Here is a 25,763-nt window from a genome sequence, read left to right as displayed (position 1 = left end):
CATAGATCACAGTAGATATGAGAGAAGTGATGATGAGATAAGAGAGAACTGGCTCGGAGGATTGGCCAAAGAAACCTAAGAAAAGAATGCTTTTAGACAAACAGTGTGGAGTGGTTCTAGAACTCCTAGAAATTCCTTCCTGGAATTTTAACAATGGAAATATCAGTCAGCCATGTAGATTAGATTATTTCATATCTTTTGGTTATGTGCCTTTGTTATATTTTTTGTTGCTAAGATACATTCGTTGCTTTCATTTGTTTCCAAAATACCATATCTGTAACTTTTGTTTTGTTTTGTTTTTCATTAAGGCTAAATTGATATGTTTATCTCAGCTCCAGCTTTGCTCGGTTTCAATTTAAAGTTTGAAATAAGATTTTCTGTAAGTCCATGCAGGGAGGAACCAAGTGCTTAATTTGATGTCAACTATGTACTAATTGTAAATAGTGTGGCGGAATAGGCAGAATTAACTGGTTCATGTTTTGTGTGTGGGGGGGGGGGGGTGGTTTCTCTGTCATTTATAAATAAATATTTAATGCACTGTAGGGTCTTTTTTGAGAAATCAGGGGCAAATACAACTTTTATGTAAAAAAAAAAAACCAAATAAATAAATAAAATTTCAAGTGTGTGAAATCTGCCTGGTGGTGTCATTGCGTTGAACCCCTTTACTTTTCGGCTTATTCTGTCAGTCCGTCCCCGATCTCCTCGGCTGTCTGTTCTCAACATTCCCCCAGCCTTACCGCCGGATTTCCCAGTCCAACCGGATAAACAAGTTTTGTGGTTCAGAGGCCACAGCTTGTGTTAGAGGTGTTAGACTTAGCATAACAAATAATTAGTCTTTCAAATCAACAGTAAAAAAAAAAAAAATGCAGTCAGTCCTCACAGTAGCTGCTGAATAATACACCAATAATAACATAAGCATAGAAATAGTTAGAAACAACAGAAAACATGCAGTACCAGGTCATATGCAAAATATTATAACGGTGCAAAACAGTGCAAACCAATACAGGAAATGCACTGGGAAATAAAACAGGACCAAAGAAATTCATCCGTCTCTTCTAATCTTATTTGACTGACAGTGAAATCTGAGTAATAATGTCCTCTTTCTCTGGGGTTGATCCACGTGCCTCTGTCGTGAGTCACTCACAACCACGGCTTGAAATTTTTATCGTAAAAGAACTTGCGTATTTTCAGAAATTGTAAGAAATCAGGAGAGATCCTTTGTATTTTAAGGTAGAGCTGGCCGGGGGATGGGGTGGGGGGGGGGGGGGGGGTGACATCAACATACATTCAAAAGTTTTCCATTGTGACATCATAAATAGCCCAATGAGTGATGGTGGAGATCTCAAATAAACAGGGTGAGTTAGAGATGTGTTTGACTTCAGTTGGTTTCTTTCTTACATAATCCCTGGTACAATACACAGAACACTCAGGGAACCCTCTTAGGCATACACCACAGTACCACCCTGGATACACTGAGAGGGTACGGATAAACTGCCAATAAGAATAGAGGGGGTTTCTTCTCCGAGTTTGTTTGGGGAAAAAAAAGGGGGGGGGGGCTCCTTATAGGAAAGGCAGATGAAATGACGCTAAAAGTCTTTTACCCCCTGCTAAAGTGGCCTGTGAGAGTCATTATGTGTCTGGACCACTTGGGGGGGGGGGGGGGGGGGGGCGCGGGTTGTAGGAGAAGGGGGGAGGGGGGTGTGGCATGTAGGTCACAAGATTGTGACATCAGAAAGAAATGTGAGTTATGCTGAAAGAGTCTGTCAACCACCCTTAACCTCCTTTTGTGTACACGCCATCAATAGCTCACTGTTTCTCCTCAAAAGTGTTTCACAACAAATGAGTTAGATCAAGGAAGCGCCCCGTCGAATTCTCCCGGTGGCTTTTGAAACCACACAGGACAGTCAGAGATTTGAGATAATTACCCGTTAATCTAACTGTACTCTTTCTGCTCACGTTTTTTTTGTTGTTGTTTTTTTTTTCTTTTGCTGACTTTTCAGAATATCAGTAGAACAATAAGCAATATGACAGAATAATTAGATTTGGATCAACTAAGATAGCATCACCTTTTGTATTCAGAATGAAATGAATGAAATGCTTTTGCTCCTAAGCCCTGTAAATCAAACCGTAAGACAAACTGAAAACAACATGCCATGTCTTTCCCAAGGGCAAAAATGATTTATAAAAAAAAAAAAAGTCTGAACTCAGTAAACATGCAAAAGGTAAACCTCCAATTGTTTACCAAGACTGCTCCACTTGCTGCAATTAGCACATGCAAATCCGGCGACGTCAAGGGACAACCCGCTCAAAATGTTAGTTTCGCCCGTGTTCTCTAGCGTGGCATTGTTCTCAGAGAATCTGGCTGAGGATCGTTCAGTTGGCTGAATTGAACCATTGAACTGATCAGTGTGATGTATGCCCTTGCTGAAAAAGAAGAATGTTGACCCGGTCTAGATGAGGGTGTGGGTCACTGCAATTCAGATGGAAATATTTTATACGCTTGAAAACCGGTCCCGTCTCTTTAGTGTAGTGGTGTGCAGTCACTGTGCATTGAAGCATCAATAAGCTTCACCTTGGCATGTGAATGCTCCTCCAAGTGATTAGGACTTGTTCAGGGTACATGGTTTACCAGAAGCATTCTTTAAATTCACTGGACGCTGAGGGTTTTTTTTTTTTTTTTAAATTTCAGAACAAGACAGGTGACATTTCTCCCGCCTCCTTTGCCTAGACCCCCCTCCCAAAAAAAACCCCTCCTTGTCGGTATATATCCTGCAGTGTCAAACGGAACTTTCCAGAGTGTCACACCCCTGAGAATCTGTTTTTTAAAAAAGGATCCTCTGTGTTTTATCTCATCTGGTGCAGCGTGTATTTTTCATTTGCCGAATTAAGATGAACCGAATCGCGTTTGGAGTGATTGCAGTAATTGCTTCTTTTGTCCTTGGTAAGTCACGTCACAGTTGCAGGCCAAAGTTTCTTTTTTTTTATGTTGTTATTGTTGTTTTTATCTTGCTGTTATTGGTTTTTGTTGACATATCAAAAATGTAACACGATACTTGCTCTGAAATCACAATTAATATTTCAGTGCTGAAATCAATGCTGAATTTGTGAACGTGGAGACATAAGAGAGACTAAGATCATGGAAGATCTGATGATTCCTGAGTAACACATATGACATTTCAACCATCAGATTGGTTTTTTGTTGGGTTTTGTTTTCTTCTCTCAGACTTCCATGTTGTTTGATTCCCATAAAGTCACTAATCAGTATTGGTCACCTTTGTAATAAACTAAGTGATGATTAAGTAGTGAAGTTATGAGGAGCTTAGTGTCAAATGTTTAGGGAGTTGGCTCAAGTGTATCTGAACAGGGAGAGACCTAAGATGAGATCAGAGGTGAAGACATCCAGGACCAGCAAGGCTGAGAAACAATGCTTTGTGCGATATGCTTAGATCAAAAATGGTCCGGGTTGTGCAGGTGGCATGTAAGAGAAGTAACGCATGTGGATGTCACATTATGGACGAAACAGCGGTTCACAGAGGTTCACACTGTGTGAAATAGAGGAGAGAGATGCTGGAAATGATGACAGTTAGCTTGTGGGTTCGTACGGAAGGTGCATCAAGGTAACAGTGATCTCATTCAGTAAATATGGGCGTGTGCCTCAGTGCTAAAATGCGTGTTTTACAAGCTGGACCAGGTGTGAAGAAGTCAGATACAAACACTGAGTATATCGCCACCTAATCTTGGAGTCTGAGACCATATGACCACAATGACATTTCTGAGTTTTGATCCATTTTAGTTACTACAGTATTTTTTATTTTACTTTATTCATGTGTTTGTTTACACAAACGCTTACATACTGATCTGAAATCGTTAATAGTAAAGATTTATTTTTTTTCCCTTTCTCTGGCATTCTTTTTCTAAATTGAGAACAAAGAAATGCTTTGGTTTCCAAATTTATGTCACTAAGTTTTATACCTTTTTCGAAAGAGAGCATTGGTGAGTTTATAACAGTCTTCGAGAATGTCTTAGTGGGCCTTCTATGTGGCTTAATTTGAGAAATGTTGAGCTTCAGCATTGTGTATGTGAGTGTGAATTGTTCATTTTTCTCTCCCCACCCTCTCCAGCGGAGTCTCTCACCTGTAACAAATGCTCAGTGGGTCTGGTGGGACTATGTATTATTCCCTCAGAGGAAGTGTGTGGAAACACCTCAGTCTGCTATACCGGAAAAGCCAGTAAGGCCTGCAACACCCCCACCCACCGCCCCACCACACACACACACACACACACACAGACACGCACACACACACACACACATACACACACACTCACTCAAGAGACATCTGAGTGGTGTCAGGGACAAAACATGTTTTATGTCGCCCCTGGCAGTCAAATTGTTGTCCATACAATTTTACTTGTAATATTTAAATCTCCAAAACTACTTTCGGTTCTGTGGAGAACAACGGAAAACTGAGAGAAATGCACCTTCTTAAGAGAGACGCACACGTTCTTTTGTTCTGGCAAAGTTAAAACAGGCTCTAGAAATCCAATTCCAGACAAGGTTCTAAATCTGGATATGTCCAAGCGTTATGATTCAACTGTGCAATGTGATTTAAAAAATTCAATTAAATTAAATTTAAAAAAAAAATCAAAGCTCATAATGCATACCAGTTTCAGAAGTCAGAGGTCAGAGTGAAAAGCTGAATGATTGGCTGATTGCCAGTGCAAATGTACATTGTAATGAACTGTATTCTTTCTGCCATTGAACAGCTTTCCCTGACATCAGCGGCTTCCTGGGTTTCAACACTCAAGGCTGTCTGGAGTCATCCGGTTGCAACCAAACGACCTCTGGCTCCATCCTGGGCGCCACCTTCACAGTCACACATGACTGCTGCAGCACCGACAAATGCAACCCCATCCAAGTGTCTTCTGATGCCCCAACCCACCTCCCGCTGGGCCTGGCTCTTATCGCCGCCCTGGTGGTCTCAGTGTGGGGCTGCCTGGATTTCTAATCAGCCAATCACAAAAGAAGAATGTCAGAATGCACCCAATGTTCCTGTTCGCCCAAAAATACAACCGCTGAATCTTAGTCATGTCTTGTGTTAAATCATTCGTTTCCACTGATTTTTCAAACTGGATTGACACCCTTTTGGTTCCTGCTTTAGGTGAGGCTGTAGTTTGAATCTGATCTGATAGGTCGTCCTTCGCATGTTGAATGCACAGTGCCTCTAAAAGACATTAGTTTCCTTAACGTGTTTTAGAGAACTGAGAACCACATCTGCTATGCCCTGGAGAAGATCAAACTTAAGAAGTCAATGCACTGTGAATTCTTCATGTGGGGAACTAAGAATTCCTCCCAAAAAGTAAAACTATAACAGCTACATGCTCACTAAAACACCCAGACATAAAACTAACGCGTTTCTAACTCATTTTTCTTTGATCAGAACCCTTTCCTTAGTGTTAGAGATTAGCTATGAAACAGCCAAGGCTGGATGCTTTAGCTTTAACACTGATGTTTACATTTCTTTTAGGTTTTAGGAGTCGTTGCTTATGGTTTTCACAATCAACTGAACTGTATACACACTGCAAACACAGATCTACCAAAACAAGAAACAACTTAATGAATGATTATGTCTCTATTCTTTCGCAATGTTTTCATATTATAAATTCTAATTTATCCTTCACATATTTTTTATACATATGTGTGTGTGTTCTTTTTCTTTGGTGTCTGTTGTCCTCATTATCCGATATGAAGGGAAGAAGTGATGAGACAGAGCGATGTAAAACGCTGGAAAGGATGATATGATCACTGAACAGAAAACAAATCAAAAATAAAAATACAAGCCGACCGAAACGATGTGACGTCTCATGCATTTGTTCAAACTTGTATTTCCTAACTTCCTGATATGTTTTGAAATGAAATTCTGAGAGTCTTCATATTGCATTATTCTTACTGAAACAACACACCGAAAAACCTTCCACGCGTTTCTTACATTCAGGCCTTAATGAGATGTGGCACTCTGATAATAATAAACTTTCGTTTGCTTTGAGCTGTCATATCGATGAAGACTGCAACAGCATTATAAACGTAAATCTACTTTGAGCTGTCATATGGATGAAGACGACAACAGCATTGAAACTGAGTGATATAAGCTTTATAATTCACTAAGAAAAAAAGGTTTTTAAAAAACACAGAAAGCAGCCAGTTACCCTGAAATGAAAAATAATAAAATACCAAAAAAATCACCAAATAAAATAACATTTGTGAAGAGATATTCTGGCATAATGTTAATGTATCTTTTAATATGCTTGAATACCAGTGTTATGTTAAAAAAAAAAAAAAGATGAAATGAGAAAAGATAATCTCTCGGATAAAAGTGATTGAATCATCATCAGCCACATAAACCATAACCTTGCATTCTTGTCAGCTGTTTATATTGACGCGTTTTGAGATGAATGACATTTCAGCTCATATCTCCTCATCAGATAATCTGTTTAAAAGTAGAGACTGGTGAAACAAATATGGGTCGATAGTAACGCTGCTACTTTCTCAGGTGTCCTGATACAATAACGATGCTGTGAATTTGAAACGGTTCTCATCGCTTTTCTTTTAAGTGTTTAGGAACCAAAAAAAAAAACCCACCCGGTAAGATACAGTAACAACAGGAACGCTGCGGTGGTTGACTTTGTGTCTAAGTTTTGACAAGTTATAAGGTTATTACTATAGTCAGACAGGGTATCCCCACTCACGTGTCATCTGTCCCTACTGTGAAAAACTCTGGAAAGTCATCTTCTTTTTTTTCTTCATTTTTTTTTTTTTTAACTTGAGAGAAGTTTCACGGTACTGTATTAGTTCTGTTCTCCCCTGGCGTTCTCCCGAAATGTCATTCACACGAAATGTAAAGTTACAAACGCACACAAATGCTGTTGTATACATATACATACACATATACATACACGCACACATACACATACACATACACATACACATATACATATACATAGAGTGTACAGCATATGTTGAAATCAAGTCTCTGTAATCGCATTTTATTTCAAACATTGAGGTAAAGTTACTGAACTGAGAAACTGAGTTTCCCCCACTAATGGGGATAATGGAGAAAAGTGACTCAACCATATTGTTTATCTTACCATTCTACCTGTATGAATCAACAACTAGCACCACCCTGTGTACCAAACCACTCTACTGCCCTTAATCCATCAGCTCACAGAGCAGCCCTCATTCCATAAGAAGACACTCAGTACCCAGAGAGGCAATTAACATACATCTCATGTGTGTGTGTGTGTGTGTGTGTGTGTGTGTGTGTGTTTGTGTGTGTCTGTCTGTGTCTGTGTCTGTGTCTGTCTGTGTAAAATGAAGGCATTTCTTATTTCTCAACCTCTCCTCTTTTATTTTTAAGATTCCTTTGTTACTTTTGGTACACCAAACCATCAATTACTTCTTACCTACATATCTCATTCCTATCATTCTCTCCATCTCTCTCTCTCTCTCTGTCTTTGTTTTCCGACACTCCATCATCCATTCCTGATAGACGTCAGAGAACCTGTCATTCTTCATCTCCATAACGATTCTTTTCACACGATGCCCCACCCTGCTTTCAAAGGATATAACTGGGTGACTGCTTTCTCAGATTTTCATTCATATCCACGGACCTTCGCCCGTCACCTTGGGACAGCTAATCGCAGGGACCTGCATCGGGACAAGCCGTTTTCGCCGAGTTAAAGGACCAAACCGAGGAAGATGAACAAGTTCTTGTTGGCCGCCGTGGTTGTGGTAGCATCCCTCCTCGCAGGTGAGTCAGAGGCCAGTCTCCGCAGTGGCTCTGTTTTCTGGGACTCAAAGCATCGACTGGCCCGGAGAAATCTTTCTGGTGAAAGACAAAAGGAATTGGATCAAATATTGTCAGAACAGAACATTTATCTACAGAGTAAAGTTAGGTTTGGGTGTAAAACTAAGGGTTCTGAATCTGAACCCGGGCTCTAAGTGCAGGTGAAAGTAGACTGACATACAATGTAGATTTCATTCATACTTGGGTCATTTGTGTGTGTGTGTGTGTGTGTGTGTGTGTGTGTGTGTGTGCATGCATATGCGTGCGTGTGTGTGTGTGTGTGTGAGTGTGTGTGTGTGGACATGCATTTACTATCATTTTCGGTTTTAACAGGAAAAAAAACAGGATTTTTGTTTTGTTTTTTCAAAAATACTTTTATTTGTTTATGGCAAGTTTTGATTCACATTTTCTCAGAGGCAAAAACACGCGATAAACATTTAATTCGTAATGGCTTGCATACAGTTTAGCCACACAGAACTTCAGGGTCCAACACTCTGATATATCCCTTCGATTCAGCAGTCTGGGACGCCCTCATGTCTGGGGCCTCGCCAGCTTGTTTAGGTGTGTTTGATTGACAGGTCCGGTTGGCTTGAAAGGATGCTCTCTCTCCATCTTTTCTCCTTTATGTGTTTGGGCAAAAAACAAACAAACACACACATACACACACACACACACACTCACACACAAGATGCAGCAAAAAGGAAGCCACATAATCTGAGTCCATACCCACCCTTTAATGAGTTTTGATTTGCGTACCACAATCTGATGGGTATGTTGACAGTGAACTTCCAGAAAAACTTCCAGACTCCCCATGCTGGAGTACTGGAGTCTTCCTCAAACACGCGTCGAGAGTGATTTCCTGTTTGTGTCTGCAAACTCAGTTTGGCTGTTGAGGAATAAAAGAATCCATTAGTGTAATACACTTCGAGACAGATGATCGTTTTTATTAACAGAGTGCTGGTTGATTTCTATCTCAGTTGGGGAGGTTTCTGTCAGAGTATCCAAGTCATCAAAGCTCATACATTCTCAACGCAAAGAAGGAGAGACATGTGACTTTCTGATGGCAGCTGGTTTCATTTTGTCTCTTGTTGTTTACCACATTTTTTCTGTGCATTGCAGTTCTAACTGTCATTGGGTAGGATTAACTGAAATTTCAGAATAAAAGTCTAGATGAGCTTTTCAATTTAAAAAAAAAAAAAAAACTGTATGCGTATTCATGAAAATACAAAATTAGTTTGACACACACATATATATTCATAAAACAGCTGAAGAGGCCTGGAGTACTGACTCAGAGACTACACAAAGGCATTGTAAGACCTTTGTTTTAAAGAGGCAAAAGGTCTTTTTTTTTTGTTTTGTCTGGTTGTTTTCAATAGCAGATAGATGATTATGCAACACAGGCGTTGGCATGTAATCCGTTGATGGTTAATAAAAAAATCAGGCTCGTGAACCTGGTCAAACTGGACCAATCGTGACAAAAACGACTGAACTGAAGAGGGGGTGTGTGTATACAAGACAATCACAGCTGCCAAAACAAGCCTGATGCCAGCAGTCCAGGCTTTCATGTAAATATACTCAAAAATAATAACTCTGTTTATTGCACTGTAAAAAATAATAATACCTGGCCCAGCTGAAAACAATAACGTAAACTGCTAGCAAGACATTTTCCACACATTTACATTTTCCAGTATTTTGCTCTTGTCAAAAAAAAAAAAAAAAGAAAAGTTAGCTAATGAGCTAATGTATTCTGGTCCAAGTTACCATATAGGTGACAAAACCACCAAAAAAGCTGTTCCACTCCTGTGCAACCCATTCTATTTTCACACTCCATTCAGTCTGTCCACCTCATCTGTACCTTAGTGTTCATCTATAAATAAATGATAGTGTCATTAACTCTACAGTAACAAAGGTATAACCTTGTAATCACCACCAACCGTCCAAGGAAAACTGAGAGAGACCTTTCAGGTTCAGGATGACTCTGATAAAAGTAGCATCACAGCACATCAAGCTAATCTCTAAATGAAGTGGTGTAAGAACTTTCCCTCTCTCTCTCTCTCTCTCTCTCTGCCTCTCTTTCTCCATTCTCTTTGTTTCCATTCTTTCTCCTCAGCTGAGGCTTTGACATGTAAGAAGTGTACTGTAGGAGTCCTGGGAAGATGCATCATCGGCAGCACCGAGACATGCACTGGAAATGACAACAACTGCTACACGGGAAAAGCAGGTAAGATAGACTATGCTTTTACACACACACAGACACACACACACATACACACCTACACACACGCACACACACTCACACACACGCAAACACACTCACACACATACACACACACACACACGCACGCACACTCACACACACGCACACACACTCACACAGATACACACACACACACACACACAGCTGCAGCAAACTTAATGTCAGAGTTCATGTTTTACATAGACATGCTCACGGGACACATAGACACCCAGACTCACACACACACATTCACACACACACTCACACTCACACACACACACACACACACACACACACACACACACACACACACTAATGTCAGAGCTCATGTTTTACATAGGCATGCTCACGAGACACATAGACACCCAGACTCACACACACACACACACACACTTTCACGCACACACTCACACGCACACACAGAAACAGGTAAACACACACGCACACACAGAAACAGGTAAACACACACACACACACACACAGCAGTAGCAAACATAATATCTATTATAATGTACACGAATACACTCACCAAAAATACACACACACACACACACACACACACACACTGGGCTAATGTAATGTCAGAGCTCATGTTTTACATAGACATGTTCACGAGACACATAGACACTCAGACACACACACACACACACACACACGCATACACACACACACACGAAGACAGACACACATAAAAGCAGACACACCCACACCAAACACACGCACACACACACACACACACACACACTGGACTAATGTAATGTCAGAGCTCATACACTTGTGCATCACATACACACATATACACACACATTCACCAAACACATACACATGTATGTACACTCAAAGAAACAGGTAAATACACACACACACAGACACACACATGCTCACACATGTGCACACACACACGCACGCACGCACGCACGCACACAGATTCGTGTTCAACAGGAATGTTTTGTTTCCTAAACAAAAAGCTAATCCTTGTACTCTAACTGCTGACATCATAACACAAAGGCTCATCGTTTCATTGTTTTTGTCTTTGTTGTATGCTCCCAAAAGAAAGCATTCACAAAACACAGAGTTCTGTCTGACTTCTAAGTCTGATCGACTCAACTGATTCTCTAATAAATTCACTGAATTTCACTTTGGGTTGATTGAAAGTTCTCATGAGCGCTTTGTCATTACAGTTTTGGCATATTTATTGTAATCAGTATGAATCAATAAGAATGTCATCTTTTTTGTTCCTTTTGTTGATTGATGATAAATTATTTAAAGTATTTATCTAAGCACTGAGGGACATGAGTCAGCTAAAACTGTACTTGTGTGGTTATGGTGGCCAATCGTGAATTATCTCTGGGGTTTTTTTTGTTTTTTTTTTTCCGTTACATCCAGAGTTCAACATCACTGGAGCCCTGAGCTTCTACAGTCAGGGGTGCATCGCCTCCTCCTCCTGCAACGGCACCAGCGGAACAGTCCTGGGCGTCGGCTACACCGTCACGCGCACCTGCTGTAACACAGACCAGTGTAACGGAGCGAGCTCCATCCAGCTCCCCGTAACCGCTGCGCTCGGTGCCGCCCTGCTGGCCTCTGTTTGGGGAAGCTACTTGTAATAGAACCCCCACTCAAGAAGTAGCAGAGGAGTGATACCTACAGTTCGCTCTAATGGACTTCACATTCCGCTCCACTTCCGTTCACACTTAAATTCAGACTTCAAACCGATGAATATCTTGCCTGTTATGACAATGCGAGGGTGAAGTCCGTGTACACTTTGGAATTATCATGTAAAAGAAAATGTAAAGGAAAATATAATCATGAACCTGTCCAATATAACATTAAACTGAAACAGTTTATTCTATAACTCCTTATATCTCGCCACTGTCTCTTATTGTTTCCCATTTTTTCAAATTAAAACACATTTGAAAAAATGAGAATTGAGTATTACATATTTTTCACTGAATTTCTTTTACACCAAAAACAACAAATATTTCTTATACTGTAAATGGGTAAGCATCGGGTATATTGGATTGTCAGGATCTCTAGGCTCCAGCAATTCTCACAGTGTCCACCAGAGGGCAGCAGCGAAGACACTCTTACAAATAATCAGGGCTGGTCAGTCCCTGTTTGCGTTCAGTTACCTGCCCATGGCTGTGTCTCTGGTTTCACCCATTTTTAGTTGTGTTCCCTTCTTTGGGTTCCCCTTAATCTTCAGTCTGGGTTCAATCTTGAACTGGCTCTGTTGTAAACAAATCATTTTTGAGCTTTTTCGTGACTTTGATCTTGAGTTCTTTCGTGAATTTTGTAACCCTCTCCGTGTGACTGTTCATGCGTTTCTTTCTCCTCGCAGCGAGTGTTTATGTTTGTGATATTTTATAAAATAAAGGTCTCGATGTTGATTTCAGGACTTTGAGTTGTGTGCCGTCATTGCCGGGGAGCTTCCATTAGAGCACTACCACAGTTAGCTCTGAAGTTTCTGGTGAGGATTCCTGAGCTCCAGTGACAAAGGAAATAAATAGTGAAATAAAAAGACCAACCATAAAGCAGCTTTTCAAGGAACGAGGAACTAGAAAAACACTCTTTCGTAATGGTATATCATTTCATTAGATCTCCCTTCAGGTTCTGTCATTAAACTGTGGGGTTTTTTTAGTGATAGTTCTACATGCTGTGTGGAAGGAAGAGACACAGTGTAAAGGAGCAGTCTGACATTAAATACTGATGTATGTGAACAAGCATCAGTAGATAAAGATATGTTCCTGTCATGATTGCGTACAATGTGACCTGTCCATTGAGTTAACATATGATGACTGTTTCATAGGGCTAGACGGACAATTTCAGTTAAGAGGTACTGCACCAGTTTCTCACGCGAAGAAAAGGCCTCATCTTAAAAAAAATTCTTTAAAAAAAAAAAAACAGCACATTTAAAATGCAGTTTTAGTCCCAGACTTTTCTTAGCCAATGTCTGGAATGCAACATTTAGAGGATGTTCACGACAACAAGGCAGATGACGTCATTTTACTGTGCAGACCATGAATACATAACAGAAAATAACGACATCATTACTCAGACTAAGACTCTAGATGACTGTCTCTTAAGATTTAAAGGCAGTCAGCCACATTGCTTATTTGAGTTCACCCAAACTGTGGTTGGAATGGGATCTGGTGACAGGATGCGTTCAAGTTTTAGGTTGGAGGCTGTTTTTTTTTTTTTTTTTTTTTTTTTACTCAACACTTGCTTCTCACAGGTCACGGAAATTACCACAAAGAAACAGGTCAGTCTACTTTCAATTCCTCCGCCCCCATCACTTGAGACATACACTCCACCACCCCCCTCCCCCTACCTTACCAGCCCAAAGAAATAAAACCTCAAAGTTCTCCCATTGTCATCTCTTAGTCATTGTTCCTCACTCAACCATTGTTCTTCAGTCAAGCTGAACAGACGGTATATATATTTTTTGACGCTTTTATTACAACAGGCTGAGCAAGCGAAGATGGTGCGTCTGACACTGGCGGCTGTAGTTGTGACACTGTTGATCGGTACAGGTGAGTCATCTTAGACGTGCTAAGCAATTCTCAGAACTTTCTCTGAGAGGTGACCGAATACATTTTTACAACCGTGACAGTTTCCGTTTACACTGTTTTATCTGTTATCATTTACGACATGGACTGTATTAATCTTCTTTGACGCCTCTGTTGTCTCTTTCCTCACACTTGGGTGACAACTGTCAACTGAAAACACGTCGGATATCATTTGAATCGCAGTTTGTTGACATTTTGAATCGCACTTTGGGATAGAGGATAAATAGTCGGTGTGAAAGACAAACTAGTTTCTGTTGTCTCCCAAAATAAAATCTGTATGCCAAATTCATGCTTCTCTGCCTAAGAAAAAAGTGGACTCATAACTGCTAACATTGCTAGCATGTAGCTCAATCAGAAATGAGTACTGTTTTTCCTGTCAAATTTCCAACATTCCACATATGTGTGACTGAGTAAACTGGAAGAGATTAAATGAGTCTGAAGAAAATAAATAGTAATTAACTGTGTCCCTCATCACCTTCTAACACATGTCACAATGAGCCAACGGTAAAGAATGTTTGGAATTTTCAACTGTCGACTGATCTGATGGCCGTCGAGACAGAGGGTCTAGGCAAAGAATAAGGAATTCATCGGCTTTGTCGACACCTCTTCAGAGCTTCTGTCCAATCAGGCTCTCTGTTTGGCCAGAAAATTCTCTCCACAGGCCCGCCTCCATCCCTGAGTGAATTAAAAAATCTTGTCTGTGAGAGAAATAGCATCATGATCAAATTAGACAGCTGGACACTGCTGGTGTGTGAGAATCTGTTTCTTTGAATGTTTTGATGGAATGTTTCATGGAAATCCATTCTGATGATAAGACAGGAATTATGTTTACCAGGAAAAGATTTTTGGTACCAGATTACCCCTTTTCCACTGCCGCGGTGCCGGTGCCGGTGCCGGTTCCTAATCGAGCACCGGGGCCGCGCTTTTCCACTGACAAAATACTGGTGCTGATGCCAAAAAGCTGGAATTGCTGGTCCTAAAAATTGGAACCACTGACGTCAGAGGCTAGGCAAATAAAAACCACGCGAGAACCAATCAGTTCAGTGTTTGATGTGTTTGCTACGTGACGTTCTCTAGAGAGGCGGGAGTAACAAAAAAAGTCTGACCAAGATAGCGGTTGGCTAAAGGCTGTATGTAGCATCAAAATATGTATATGATTAAAAGATGTATGGGCAACAGTTTGTGTCTACATCAACACGGGCTGTTGTTTACATGTCACATGAACATAGTCGGACCCAGAGTGGTAGAAAAAACACTCTCTCTCTCTTCTCTGGCTGGTGCAAATCGACCACTGCAGACCATCATTTGAACATTCATTTAAACTTTTGAGCTAGGTGACAGGCTTACTATTTTCATGAATTTCGCCCCCAGAGCAAAAAGTTTTAGGGCAAAATTCGTGAGGTGTTTCACTGTGTGGAAGCAAGCAGATGCGTTCTGTCCGACATTATTATTATCCAAACTTTCGCTTCCCAAACCTGTGGAAATGCGGGCCAGTTCTCGAAAGGCACCAAGGCAGCACTGGCCCCGCACTGGCACGGGCACCAGCACCGTCCTAGTGGAAAAGCGCTAGATGAGAGCGATGTATAGTATGTGCTCAGGAGAGATGAAAGATGTAGCATGATAAAGCAAAGAACAAAGCCATTCCTCATTCTTGTGACCTTACTCCTCAGTGAAGACATGGACTACATCACGTAGGTTCCGTCATAAATCATTTCATTTTTTACAGTTTTCTATTGGTCCGTGCCTCCCCTGGCCATTCCCAGAACGTCAAGAATGTCAAACAAGAGCGGGAGTGAAACTCACCTGAATGAAACTGTGAATATGGTGATTCACAGTAAATGTTTTAATGTCTCTCTCTCTCTCTCTCCCTCTCTCTCTCTCTCCCTCTCTCTCTCTCCCGAAGCTGGATCTCTCACGTGTAAGGAGTGCAGTGTTGGTGTTTTTGGAAGATGTTTCTCTCCAAAGGAAGTGCAGTGTGATTCTACAGCACCCAACTGTTTCATTGGAGAAGCTCGTAAGTACACAAGGGCATCTCCATTACTTCATGTATTTGAATATGTTGAATAACCGCCCTGTGCGGTTTTCCTTTAAAATCTTACATGTTACATAAGAAACCTGAGGTGGACTGTTTTAAGAGATTTTTAAGTGTCTCAGACAAGCAAATGGCCTTTAGGAAGGAGCTACCCTCCTGGAATTACCCTTGTCTGAATTCCAGCTCTTAAATGATCAATATTACCATTAGACAGACTTACATTACATTACTTTTATTCATATATCAGACACTTTTATACAAAGCAACTTCCAAGACCAGACATAAATGCAAGAAAAGTTGAGGGAAAGTAAGAGACTGAACTGCAGCCAGAGACAAGTGGGTATATAGCCTCATAACTTAAGCTTTCATGCACCTAAGACGTAAAGCATCACAACAGTAAGTGTTAGGTATTACCCGTCATAGAGTGAAGAGAGCCTACATTATAAAAGTAAGTGCAGACAGAATACTGCAAGCATAAGCATCAGAGATGGTAAAAGTAGAAGCACTGCTTAAAAAAAAAAAAAAATTACTCTAGGTAGAGTTAAAACATCTCTACCTAGAGTAAGAGTAAAACAGTCACTCACTTACACTTTACAAAAACGGTTATCAGTTTAACTCTACTTAGAGTACATTTTTTAGCAAGAGTACCTCTACTTTTATTTTTGCCGTCTCTAATAAGCATACATTTATGGTATTTATAAGGGTGTGCCAGGAAATTATATATTACAGAAAGACATTATGTGTCATGTACGATACATGAATCACACAATTTGACTCTCTCGTTATTTATGATGACATATATATAAAAATGAGATAGACAAACAGAATGGTTCAAGCAATGAACAAGGAAAAAGTTTGTATTTTTCTCTGCTCTGTTTAAGTCTTCACATACCTCCCTCTCTCCCAGAATTCAACGCGACAGGCATCCTAAGTCTGCACAGCAGAGGATGTCTGCCCTCTCCGTTTTGTAACGAGACCATCGTTGGGACCATATTGGGAGCTGGAGTCACAACCCAGTTCAGCTGCTGTAGTACAGATCTCTGTAACTCCGCCAGTGCTGCTCAGCGCTCCATTATACTGACCCTTAGCGCCGCCCTGCTGGCCACACTGTGGATCAGCAGGATCAACTAGAGCTCACTTTGTGGATGTTGACTCTGTCAGAATCAGAACAGGACAGTGATTTGATTTTGCTTTGATTTGATTAGATTAGATTGAATTTCTTAAACTTCTATTTGTATCTCTAACACTGTCATTCCATCCTCATTCCTCTCACACTCTCTCTGTAAATCTTTTCCAAGGCAGAGTGCCGTGGCTTTATTGAAGTTACTGTCATGACTGAAGCTTATACAGAACGTATTAGCACTCCGTCATGTGTATATCATATGAGAGTGTGGCCATTCCTGTCTCTTACTTTTTAGTTACCTGTCTTAACTCTCAATATCAAAAACACTGATCTCATTTTCTACTTTAATTTATTTCATTTCGTTTTGAGTGTTATGAATATCTTGATGAATTAAAAGACGCGATCAGTATTACTAAATGAATTGACGAGTCTTCTGATATCATTTTATTCTCTCTGTGACACTTTAAGAGTAACCTGATAATCGGCGTTTTTACTTTCTGGTGCAGAGTCCGAGTAAATGTTAAAGGAAATGTGAAGAAACTATATCTCAGAGAAGATTTACCAGAGCTGGCGAGAACTAATCGAGAGTGCGAAGAGTCGATATTACAGATAATGTTAGGCACAGGTTTTATAATGGTTTAATAATCGATAGGAATGCCGGTCTCACTGGTTGTCATCGTAGCACTCCCTCATCTCACCGTTCATGAAAGAGCTCAGTCTCAGTTCCCACAGCTGAACCAGACGTATTTATCTATCATCGCAAATCATTGGCAAATCAGTGGGTCTTAGCAAATGAACGTACATGACGCCTTCAGTGGATATCTTAGCTCCCAAAATCTTTTAGAGGCACTTTATGACTTTTAAGGCGCCTTTCTATAGTGTTGCCGCGAAGCTGACAATGCTAAGACATGGGCTAGGATACATCACGTCAAATGAAGAACACTAGAAACGCCGACGCCCTTTTTATAGATGTGTCATCATTATGGTATAACAACTTCTTAAATACATAGATGGCGCCAGAGTAAGTGTGAAATGGCATCGTTTACTTTGTCATATTAAAATAATCGATTTTTACAGTGTTAAAGGTACAGGGTAATGTTTGATTTGTCATTTGTCAGGGTTTTTTTCCGGTCTGATAACGACTGTCACGATTTCGTTATCATGTAGGCCACAGGTTGCTACCACAGCGATACAGCATCGTTTTCTATAGTTTGTGGGGGGGGGGGGGTTTCAAGTGTCCTCTAGAAAGTAAGTGCCATTACTGTGGTCTAACAATGTCAGTCTATTGGCTAATCTCTGTACGTTGATGCCGCAGCAAACGCTTGCACGATATTGGGACAATGATCTTGAAACTTATAGGCACTAAAAAGGAACTCGAGATACTTCGACTTGGTGCATTTACTCATTCAGATGCTAAACTATTCGGAGCTTGAAACGTTTGGGGAAGCACCTTACAATTAGTTCTTAGTGACACGCCTCGACCGATGGTCCAGACTGGAGAAATATGAAGAGATATCAAACCTTTTGACTTTGGCTCCATCTAATGTATTGAAGAGAGTATTACACACTAGTGACACACCCAAAAAGGGGCCTAAAAGTTGATAGGGTGAACAGATTTTAATGTGCTGAATGGTTTAACACCTGCGCAGTCGTTTTTACATCAGTGCAACCGTCTAAAAGTTTAAAATACCGGCTAAAGCTTTTAAGGTAACCGGAATAAATAAAGACTTCTACGGTCATTTGTTTGGACTGACATCAGTTTAGCCAAGTCTTCTATAATGGGTCAGTCGTAACAGTCAGCGTAACCCACCGTAAAATACCAACTTTTACACTGAGATAATTAATTTAAGAAATTCTGACTGCTTAAAGGTGCAGGTTTGACAGTTATGTCATTCGCGTGTGCTTACCATTGCATCAACGGTAGCTACCAGTAGGTACCTGATGACTCAGTGGGCTGATACAAGATTCTGACAGCTGTTAACAATAGTGGAATAAAAGGCCAGGAGAAATCACGAGGCTATTGCTATGCGAATTATTAAACTTCTCGTTTGATATTATGGTCTTCGTTAACTTATATATTTTTGTTTAAACCGTTGTCTGTCAGTCATGCGCCTCGAGATCCGGATCTGGCCCGACGCGCTGAAATGCACTATCATAGATACTACTGTCCATTCCTACACAATACAATGAACAACACCCACTGCAATTAATCGCTTTGTAAAATCGCCAAAATTAGATTAGACAGTAACTTTTGTTTTCATTACAAACACAGTTTTGTGTTTATATTAGAGTGGTTTCGGTGCTGGCATCACTGGACGCGATTTTAATATGGATTTGGTCGTTACCCTGTAATGCTGATCTGAAATCAGCGTTTTACCCATTGCCTTCTTAACATCTGATGTTGCTCTCTGCGCAAGGATGCTGTATCTAGATCAGTGTAAAAAGGCAACTTCTACGAGAAGTTTCTTTGACACGATCTGTAAAGCGCCAGGAAATGGAGGGCGCACGTACATTTGCGTCGAAAGGGAGAGAGAGGAGAGGAAGTACCCTTACCGCTACAGTGCGCTAAAGCTATTCATTCTCGACTGTGCAAGGTAATTGGTGACCTCGTTATTCATATTCTCATTATCTGTGCGCTGTTAATGCTTTCGCAAAATAGCGATACCCTAAACATTTGCTCTAAACCATTTTTCTTCGCGGAGGACAACTTGTCTCCTCTACGCCTAAAGCATTTCTCTACAGGCAGGGTGGCACTTGTGTTCCGTGAACTTGCCTTAACGCATTTGCTGTCTGCGAATTTGCTAAATTTTTAACCACGGTTTCTCCTCTAGTTGTAAAATACATCGCCCGCACTAGAGCAAGCCCAGCACCATGAGTGACGAGAATCGACCCGAAGTTGAACTCTTTGTAAAGGTAAGTTTCCAGCGATGTGGAAAGAGCAGACGTTATCAACGCTACCGTATCAAACTCCTTGTCACTTGTTGAATTTGAGCATGACGGATGTGTGCGTGTGCATGGAAGAACGGCTGAACATTGCTTTGAGCCTCTTTACAAGCAATTAATTATCAATTAATTATTTAACACGTTTCCTGTAATGGTTGATCAAAGAGTGGGCTTATCAAAGCGAAGAGGGAGGTGCAGGTATAAATGTTGTTTATAGGGGTTTTTACCGCGGGCGAAACGTACTTGGAGTCGTTCTTGCCATCTTACGAGCGAAAGTAAATGTTTAGAATAAGCAGCTTGTACTAACGAACCGTTGGTGTCTCGGGCAAACGTTAAAATACCAATAAAACAAAAAACATATAACAGGTACTGAGATACATTTTAATTTTGAATGAATGGCTATTTTTAGTAACACGGCTGATGATGCGTTGGGCGTTGTCGTGTTAGGACAGAACTTTGTGCAAAAATAAATCTATAGCCAGTATATATAAATATCACGATATTTTCTTTGGCAGTGAGTTTTTCATAATGAAGTCTCTGTATAACGAACGTTTTCACGCGGAGAATGTGAAAGCAACTAGTGTCAGACTCCTAACGGCAACATCTATTTCCTGTACCCGGCCTCGCCTCGCCGTACAGGCAACCTCTTGCTGGAGTCAAGCGATAGAGTTTGGTTTAATAACGATACGGGAAAGAAAACCGCATCAAATTCCCACCCGTCGACATCCATTTCTCTGGATTTATTGCAAACCGAAACTTTAAAGTTTTTCGCGCAAATAAGAAACTGTTTATTTAATGGACAAACGAGGAAGTTGATGATGATCCTATTTGCACATTTTAAATTCTCCCGAGAAATTCGCCGTACAAACGAGTAATGCCATACTATATTCAGGTTTACAAAGCAGGCGGCGTATATTGAACATTCAAACTTGGACAAAGAGGCAACATCAGAACAACAGATCATTCTCCAATAACTGCCCTCTAGTCCACTACTAGAAACCGCTACGTTCCTTATTGTTTTAATCAAATGCCACATTGCACCGTAACCAGTCCCCATTTGTGATGTGCCGTAGGCTGGTAGCGATGGCCAAAGCATTGGGAACTGCCCGTTCTCACAGAGGCTCTTCATGGTTCTGTGGCTCAAAGGCGTGACCTTCAACGTCACCACCGTGGATATGAAGAGGTGTGTCTGTCTGTCAGTTATTTCCATTTCCACTTTATAATCTTTGTTCTGTATGTAGCGCTAGTAGCATTAGTCCTGGGCCCTGTTCCAAAACGTTTGCAGCAAGGCTGGATTGGTGAGTGTAGCAAGCTGTTCTTTAGATCTTTATATTAGGATCAGGTAATGGTTTAATAATAAGGGAACAGGTCTAAAAACTAGAGGGGTAGAATTTGAATATCAAGTTTTGTGACACACAGCCAAAGTGACAGAGACACTTAACGCTGAGTTCGCACCATAGGCATGTGATCTCTGACATAACTGTCAGAGGGAAAAAACAAAAGTAAAATTGCTGTGTTGCGGACCACATTAGTTTTCTTTTTCTAATGTTATTGGTGTGCAAATCCTGACTGTGTATTTATTTTACTGCCATAATGTAGCCTAAGTGTAGTTTGGTTAAACAAGAGTGTTGGGTCACATGCTGTTTGATGTCATTACAGTATGTATTTTAGAGGTAAATTTTGTGATATATGTGAAATAAACAGATCACAAGCAACAACCCCCCCCCATCTCTCTCTCTCTCTCTCTCTCTCTCTCTCTCTCTCTCTCTCCCTGTCTCTCTCTCACCCTCTCTCTCTCTCTCTTCCTCTCCAGAAAGCCAGACATTCTTAAAGACCTGGCCCCAGGTGCCCAGCCCCCGTTCCTGCTGTACGGGACAGAGGTGAAGACCGATACCAATAAGATTGAGGAGTTTATTGAGGAACACCTCTGTCCCCCCAAGTACGCATCCGCCCGACATCTGTCCATGCGTCTGCTTGACCTGTCTCTCCTGTATATGCCCATCACCCCATGAACCCTGCATCTATCTCATCTCCCCCAGTGTCATTCATTGTTCTGTAAAGTTATCCACCCTTCCGCTGTCGTTCGGGAATACTTTAATCCCTCCATCTATCCATCCATCCATTCATCCACCCATTCATCCACCATACTCAGTCTGCCTCTCATTTTTCCATTTTCCCTCCATAAATGATTTGCCCTGTGCTTTTAAATCTCACTGGTTCTGCACCTCTTTGTGTGAAGTGTTGCCACTCTCTCTCAGTTGACTGTATTTCTCTCTCTCTCTCTCTCTCTCTCTCTCTCTCTCTCTCTCTATCTCAGGTACCCCCGTCTGGCGGCCCGTAACCCAGAGTCCAACACTGCCGGGCTGGATGTGTTCTCCAAGTTCTCAGCCTACATCAAGAATTCCAACCCTCAGATGAATGACAGTAAGTCACTCGTTATCTGTCATTGTTGGTATTAGTTCATGTTTAGTACTGTCCTGTTATAGCTTTCAGGGTTTTGAGGATTTGCTGACAATAATCAGGGCAGTGAAGCACAATTCAATTCAATTCAATTCAATTCAATTGAAATGAACTGAATTGAATTGAAATGAGTTAAAGTTAAAGACTGTGTGTAGGATGTTGAAACAGTTAAGGAAAAGCAGACATGATAGGGCACTTAGTGTCTGGTTTTTGTCAAGATTAATCCTAATCCAGTGTTCTTGGATTAAGGTTTCAGATTAACGTCTCCTGTCACCCTGAGTCTGGCTTTTGTTGTTGCCTGCGTACAGGGCACTCTCCTCATTTTAAACATCTGACAGTAGCTGCTGCAGAGGGTCTGATCTGAACAAATCAGCAGAAACCAAAAACCTCATCTATAGTGTTTATTTATTCAGTTTTAGCTCAACAACAAAACCTACAAAAAAACTCAAGGTATATTTTAAGCACCTATCATTGTGTGTTTGTGTGTGTACGTGTGTTTGTGTGTGTGTGTGTGTGTGTGTGTCTGCTGGTGTACGTGTTAATGTGTGTGTTTGTGTGTTTATGTAAGATCTGGAGAAAGGCCTGTTGAAAGCCCTGAAGAAGCTGGACGATTACCTGAGCACTCCTCTGCCAGATGAGATTGACGAGAACAGCGCTGAGGATGTCACCACCTCGTCCCGCCCCTTCCTGGACGGCCAGGACCTCACGTTGGCTGACTGCAACCTGCTGCCTAAACTCCACATTGTCAAGGTAACAGTCCCCCCCCCCTCTCTCTCTCTCTCTTTCTCTCTTTCTCTCCTCTCTCTCCCCACCTCTCTATCTATCTATCTATTTATCTCTCGTTCCAATTCAGAATTCACAAATTTAATGAGGTGGCTCTATTTACTTCTCTCTCTCTCTCTCTCTCTCTCTCTCTCTCTCTCTCTCTCTCAGGTGGTTTGTCTTAAGTATCGTGGTTTCTCTATCCCTCGCACTCTGACCTCCCTGTGGAGGTATTTAGATGCTGCATATGCCCGTGAGGAGTTCTCCTCCACCTGTCCAAGCGACGAGGAGATTCATATCGCCTACGCCTCCGTCGCTAAAGCACTCAAGTAGGAGGAGCTGGGAGCAAACAGACACTCACACACACACACACACACACACACACACACACACATTCACATATAGTCCATGTGCTCTTTCATACGCACATAATTCACCTGCACTCTTTTTCATGTGTTGTCAGTGCACTCACACACACACACACATACACACACACACACTCATGTACATATGCACTCAAACCTTTGCTTCAATGCACACTGTTGGTTTTGCGTTACTAATGTATCCAAGTATTTCAAGAGCTGTAAAAATACAAGACATTTCCCTGTGCTAACTTCGCACACAATCGCCTCTGTTAATATTTTGCACTCGATTCACCTAATGCCTAATTTTTTTAGCACACTTCAGACTTTTCAGATGATGTGTAGTTTCAATCACACGTATCTAAATGTGGACCAGGAGTCCTGTAAAACACACAACACAGACTGACTTGATTTGGAATCATGCCGTCTAGATGTAGACTAGAATAGTATTGTAAAGAAGTTTTAAAGGTGGTCCATTTTCAAAAAAAAAAAATTGTTTGTACATTTCTTTTTAATACTTTGCTGTTCTTGTTCGAGCCCAACATGAGCCACTGCTAGAAAAAAAATGAAAACACCATGTGAGATTTGAATCTCTGGACTACAGATAGGGAAAGTACAAGTACACGCGTCTGTTTGATGGCTGTAAGTGTCTCCTGTGGTTGTTTCGTTTTCTGCCTTGTTCCTGTTACTGCTTTGGCCTCTCGTGGTCTCGTTTTGTTCAAGGTCATCAAGTCGCAACATACAGCAAAATGTGTTTTCAGTCATATCAGCTTGCACACACACACACACACACGCAGGCGAAACACTCATTCAGAGAACAATTGCCTTCAGTTTCAGTATCAGCAAAAATCCTTTTTTCGGTTAGGGTAGTGTCACACCATGCTTTATTCTCCTTGTGTGTGTGTGTGTGTGTGTGTTTGAGGGGGGGAGGGGGTCTACTGGAGTCAGCGTAGTTTCATCAGAAACATTGCCAATGTCTCTGTTAGTTTTACTTCCCTTTAGCTGTGGAGCTCCTTTAGAGAAGTTCTGAGGTCAGTCGTGCCGTTTGAGCGACCGTTGGTTTGAAGGGGACTCAGAGGATTGACAGCTGATCAGGGTGTAATGAGGCATGACTGATAACGGTTATGTACAGGAAGCCATTGCCTCATACCCTGTCCCTTTGACCTTCCCCTCTCCTCTCTCTCTCTCTCCTTTCCCTCTCTCTCTCTCTCACTCGTTCCCCCTCTCTCTCTCTCTCTCCTTTCCCTCTCTCTCTCTCTCTCTCCTCCCCCTAACAGTATCTCATTGTTAATTGGCCGTTTGACCCGAACCCCTTTGCAGGCAGGAAGGAAGCACGTGGGGGGTGTGTGTGTGTGTGTGTGTGTGTGTGTTCAGATGTCGAGAAACAAAGAGACTGGAAGAGACAGAAATAATTCAGAGAGGCCTTGTACAACAGCGGTTTGACACACCCCAGTGTCGGTGGCTCTCAGCTCCGCAACTTCAACATGTTGCTTTCTGCCCCAGCTCCCAGCTCTGACGCACCTGATTCAGTTCATCTGAACACACCTGATTCAACTCAGTGTGGGCTTGGTAGTCAGTTGACTGGACTTTTCAGGTGTGTCTGTGTTTGGCTAGAACTAAAAGGATTTAAATACAGTATTGTTCCTCAGTGTAGGAGTTGAGAAATTCTGTTCTTAGTGCACAGTTAGCTAAGAGTCCATCTGCCTCCACGTTTCTTTAAAAATAGAAGCAATTATTCACACTTTACACAAAGGTCGCAGGCTGGTTAGGTCACATGTCCCAGTAGTTTTCTTTTTAAAGCGCCAGAGTACAAATACTTCAAAAACACTTCAGTTTGGGGTCAAACTGAAGTATTTTAATTCCAAGCCGGTTCTGTTAAAGGAGTCTGAAACCATTGGACTGGTTTGCGGTAACAGTTGGACTTGACGCGGTGATGAAGGAGAGGAAGATGCACAGGAAAAACAGACAGAGCGACATTTGAAGGCAGAGGGGTGCCAGTCTTATCGGTGTGCCTGGTTAACAGTGTAGGGGTCTGCACCCTCTCTGTCGCAGTGTGCTCTTTCCTGTTTCCGATTCGCTCGACTCTCCTCACGGAACCTGTAGCCCTGCTTCTAGAATTTTCACAGCTCTGTCCCGATAGTTCCACGTGTTAGGTTTCCATTCGAACTGATGCCAGTGACAGGGAGCTGTGGTGGGAGAGAAAGTCTTTTCCACATTCCTTAGAACTGGAAGTCATCCTTAGGCCTTTGCACTTTGACGGCTCTCATACTGTTGGGAGATACATTTTTTCCTATGTAATCTTTGTAGGCAGGTTGATATTTAACCCCTGAGAGAAACAGTTTTATAGAATCTGTATGACTGTCATGCATGTCACATGACTAAAAAAAAAAAGAAGAAAAAAAAAACCATGGGATTGTTTTCTTTGATGAAACAAAGTT

General features: G+C 41.4%; 2 protein-coding genes across 3 annotated transcripts; both read left to right on the top strand.

Moving 5' to 3' along the window:
• Positions 1-7,753: 7,753 nt before the first annotated feature.
• LOC115824677 (ly-6/neurotoxin-like protein 1) lies at positions 7,754-11,681 on the top strand. The gene is made up of 3 exons (XM_030788434.1): positions 7,754-7,805; positions 9,952-10,062; positions 11,464-11,681. The coding sequence occupies exons 1-3, from the start codon at positions 7,754-7,756 to the stop codon at positions 11,679-11,681; spliced, it is 381 nt and encodes a 126-aa protein (XP_030644294.1).
• Positions 11,682-12,212: 531 nt separating this feature from the next.
• On the top strand, positions 12,213-24,123 carry clic1 (chloride intracellular channel 1). Of its 2 annotated transcripts, XM_030788876.1 has the most exons (8): positions 12,213-12,227; positions 13,021-13,050; positions 19,682-19,711; positions 20,815-20,924; positions 21,555-21,680; positions 22,059-22,165; positions 22,770-22,951; positions 23,135-24,123. In XM_030788876.1, exons 1-8 carry the CDS (start codon positions 12,213-12,215, stop codon positions 23,294-23,296), a joined length of 762 nt encoding a protein of 253 aa, XP_030644736.1. In that variant the 3' UTR covers positions 23,297-24,123. The 2 variants fall into 2 exon arrangements, with proteins under 2 accessions (XP_030644736.1, XP_030644734.1); XM_030788874.1 differs by lacking the exons at positions 12,213-12,227; positions 13,021-13,050 and adding an exon at positions 19,312-19,392 and having other exon boundaries at positions 19,630-19,711.
• Positions 24,124-25,763: the final 1,640 nt, after the last annotated feature.

The sequence above is a fragment of the Chanos chanos genome, chromosome 12, assembly GCF_902362185.1.
Source record: "Chanos chanos chromosome 12, fChaCha1.1, whole genome shotgun sequence".
Lineage (NCBI taxonomy): Eukaryota > Metazoa > Chordata > Actinopteri > Gonorynchiformes > Chanidae > Chanos > Chanos chanos.
The sequence above is the reverse complement of the archived record's forward strand: the minus strand, read 5'-3'. Positions and strand labels throughout refer to the sequence as shown.

What these genes read in the sequence shown, in the direction of transcription:
- LOC115824677 (XM_030788434.1), top strand. Translation starts at nt 7,754, where the DNA reads ATGAACAAGTTCTTGTTGGCCGCCGTGGTTGTGGTAGCATCCCTCCTC. An exon ending in GGTAGCATCCCTCCTCGCAG is followed by an intron (nt 7,806 to 9,951) that starts GTGAGTCAGAGG and finishes CTTTCTCCTCAG; the next exon opens with CTGAGGCTTTGACATGTAAG. An exon ending in CTGCTACACGGGAAAAGCAG is followed by an intron (nt 10,063 to 11,463) that starts GTAAGATAGACT and finishes CGTTACATCCAG; the next exon opens with AGTTCAACATCACTGGAGCC.
- clic1 (XM_030788876.1), top strand. An exon ending in AAGTTGAACTCTTTGTAAAG is followed by an intron (nt 19,712 to 20,814) that starts GTAAGTTTCCAG and finishes GATGTGCCGTAG; the next exon opens with GCTGGTAGCGATGGCCAAAG. An exon ending in GAACACCTCTGTCCCCCCAA is followed by an intron (nt 21,681 to 22,058) that starts GTACGCATCCGC and finishes TCTCTATCTCAG; the next exon opens with GTACCCCCGTCTGGCGGCCC.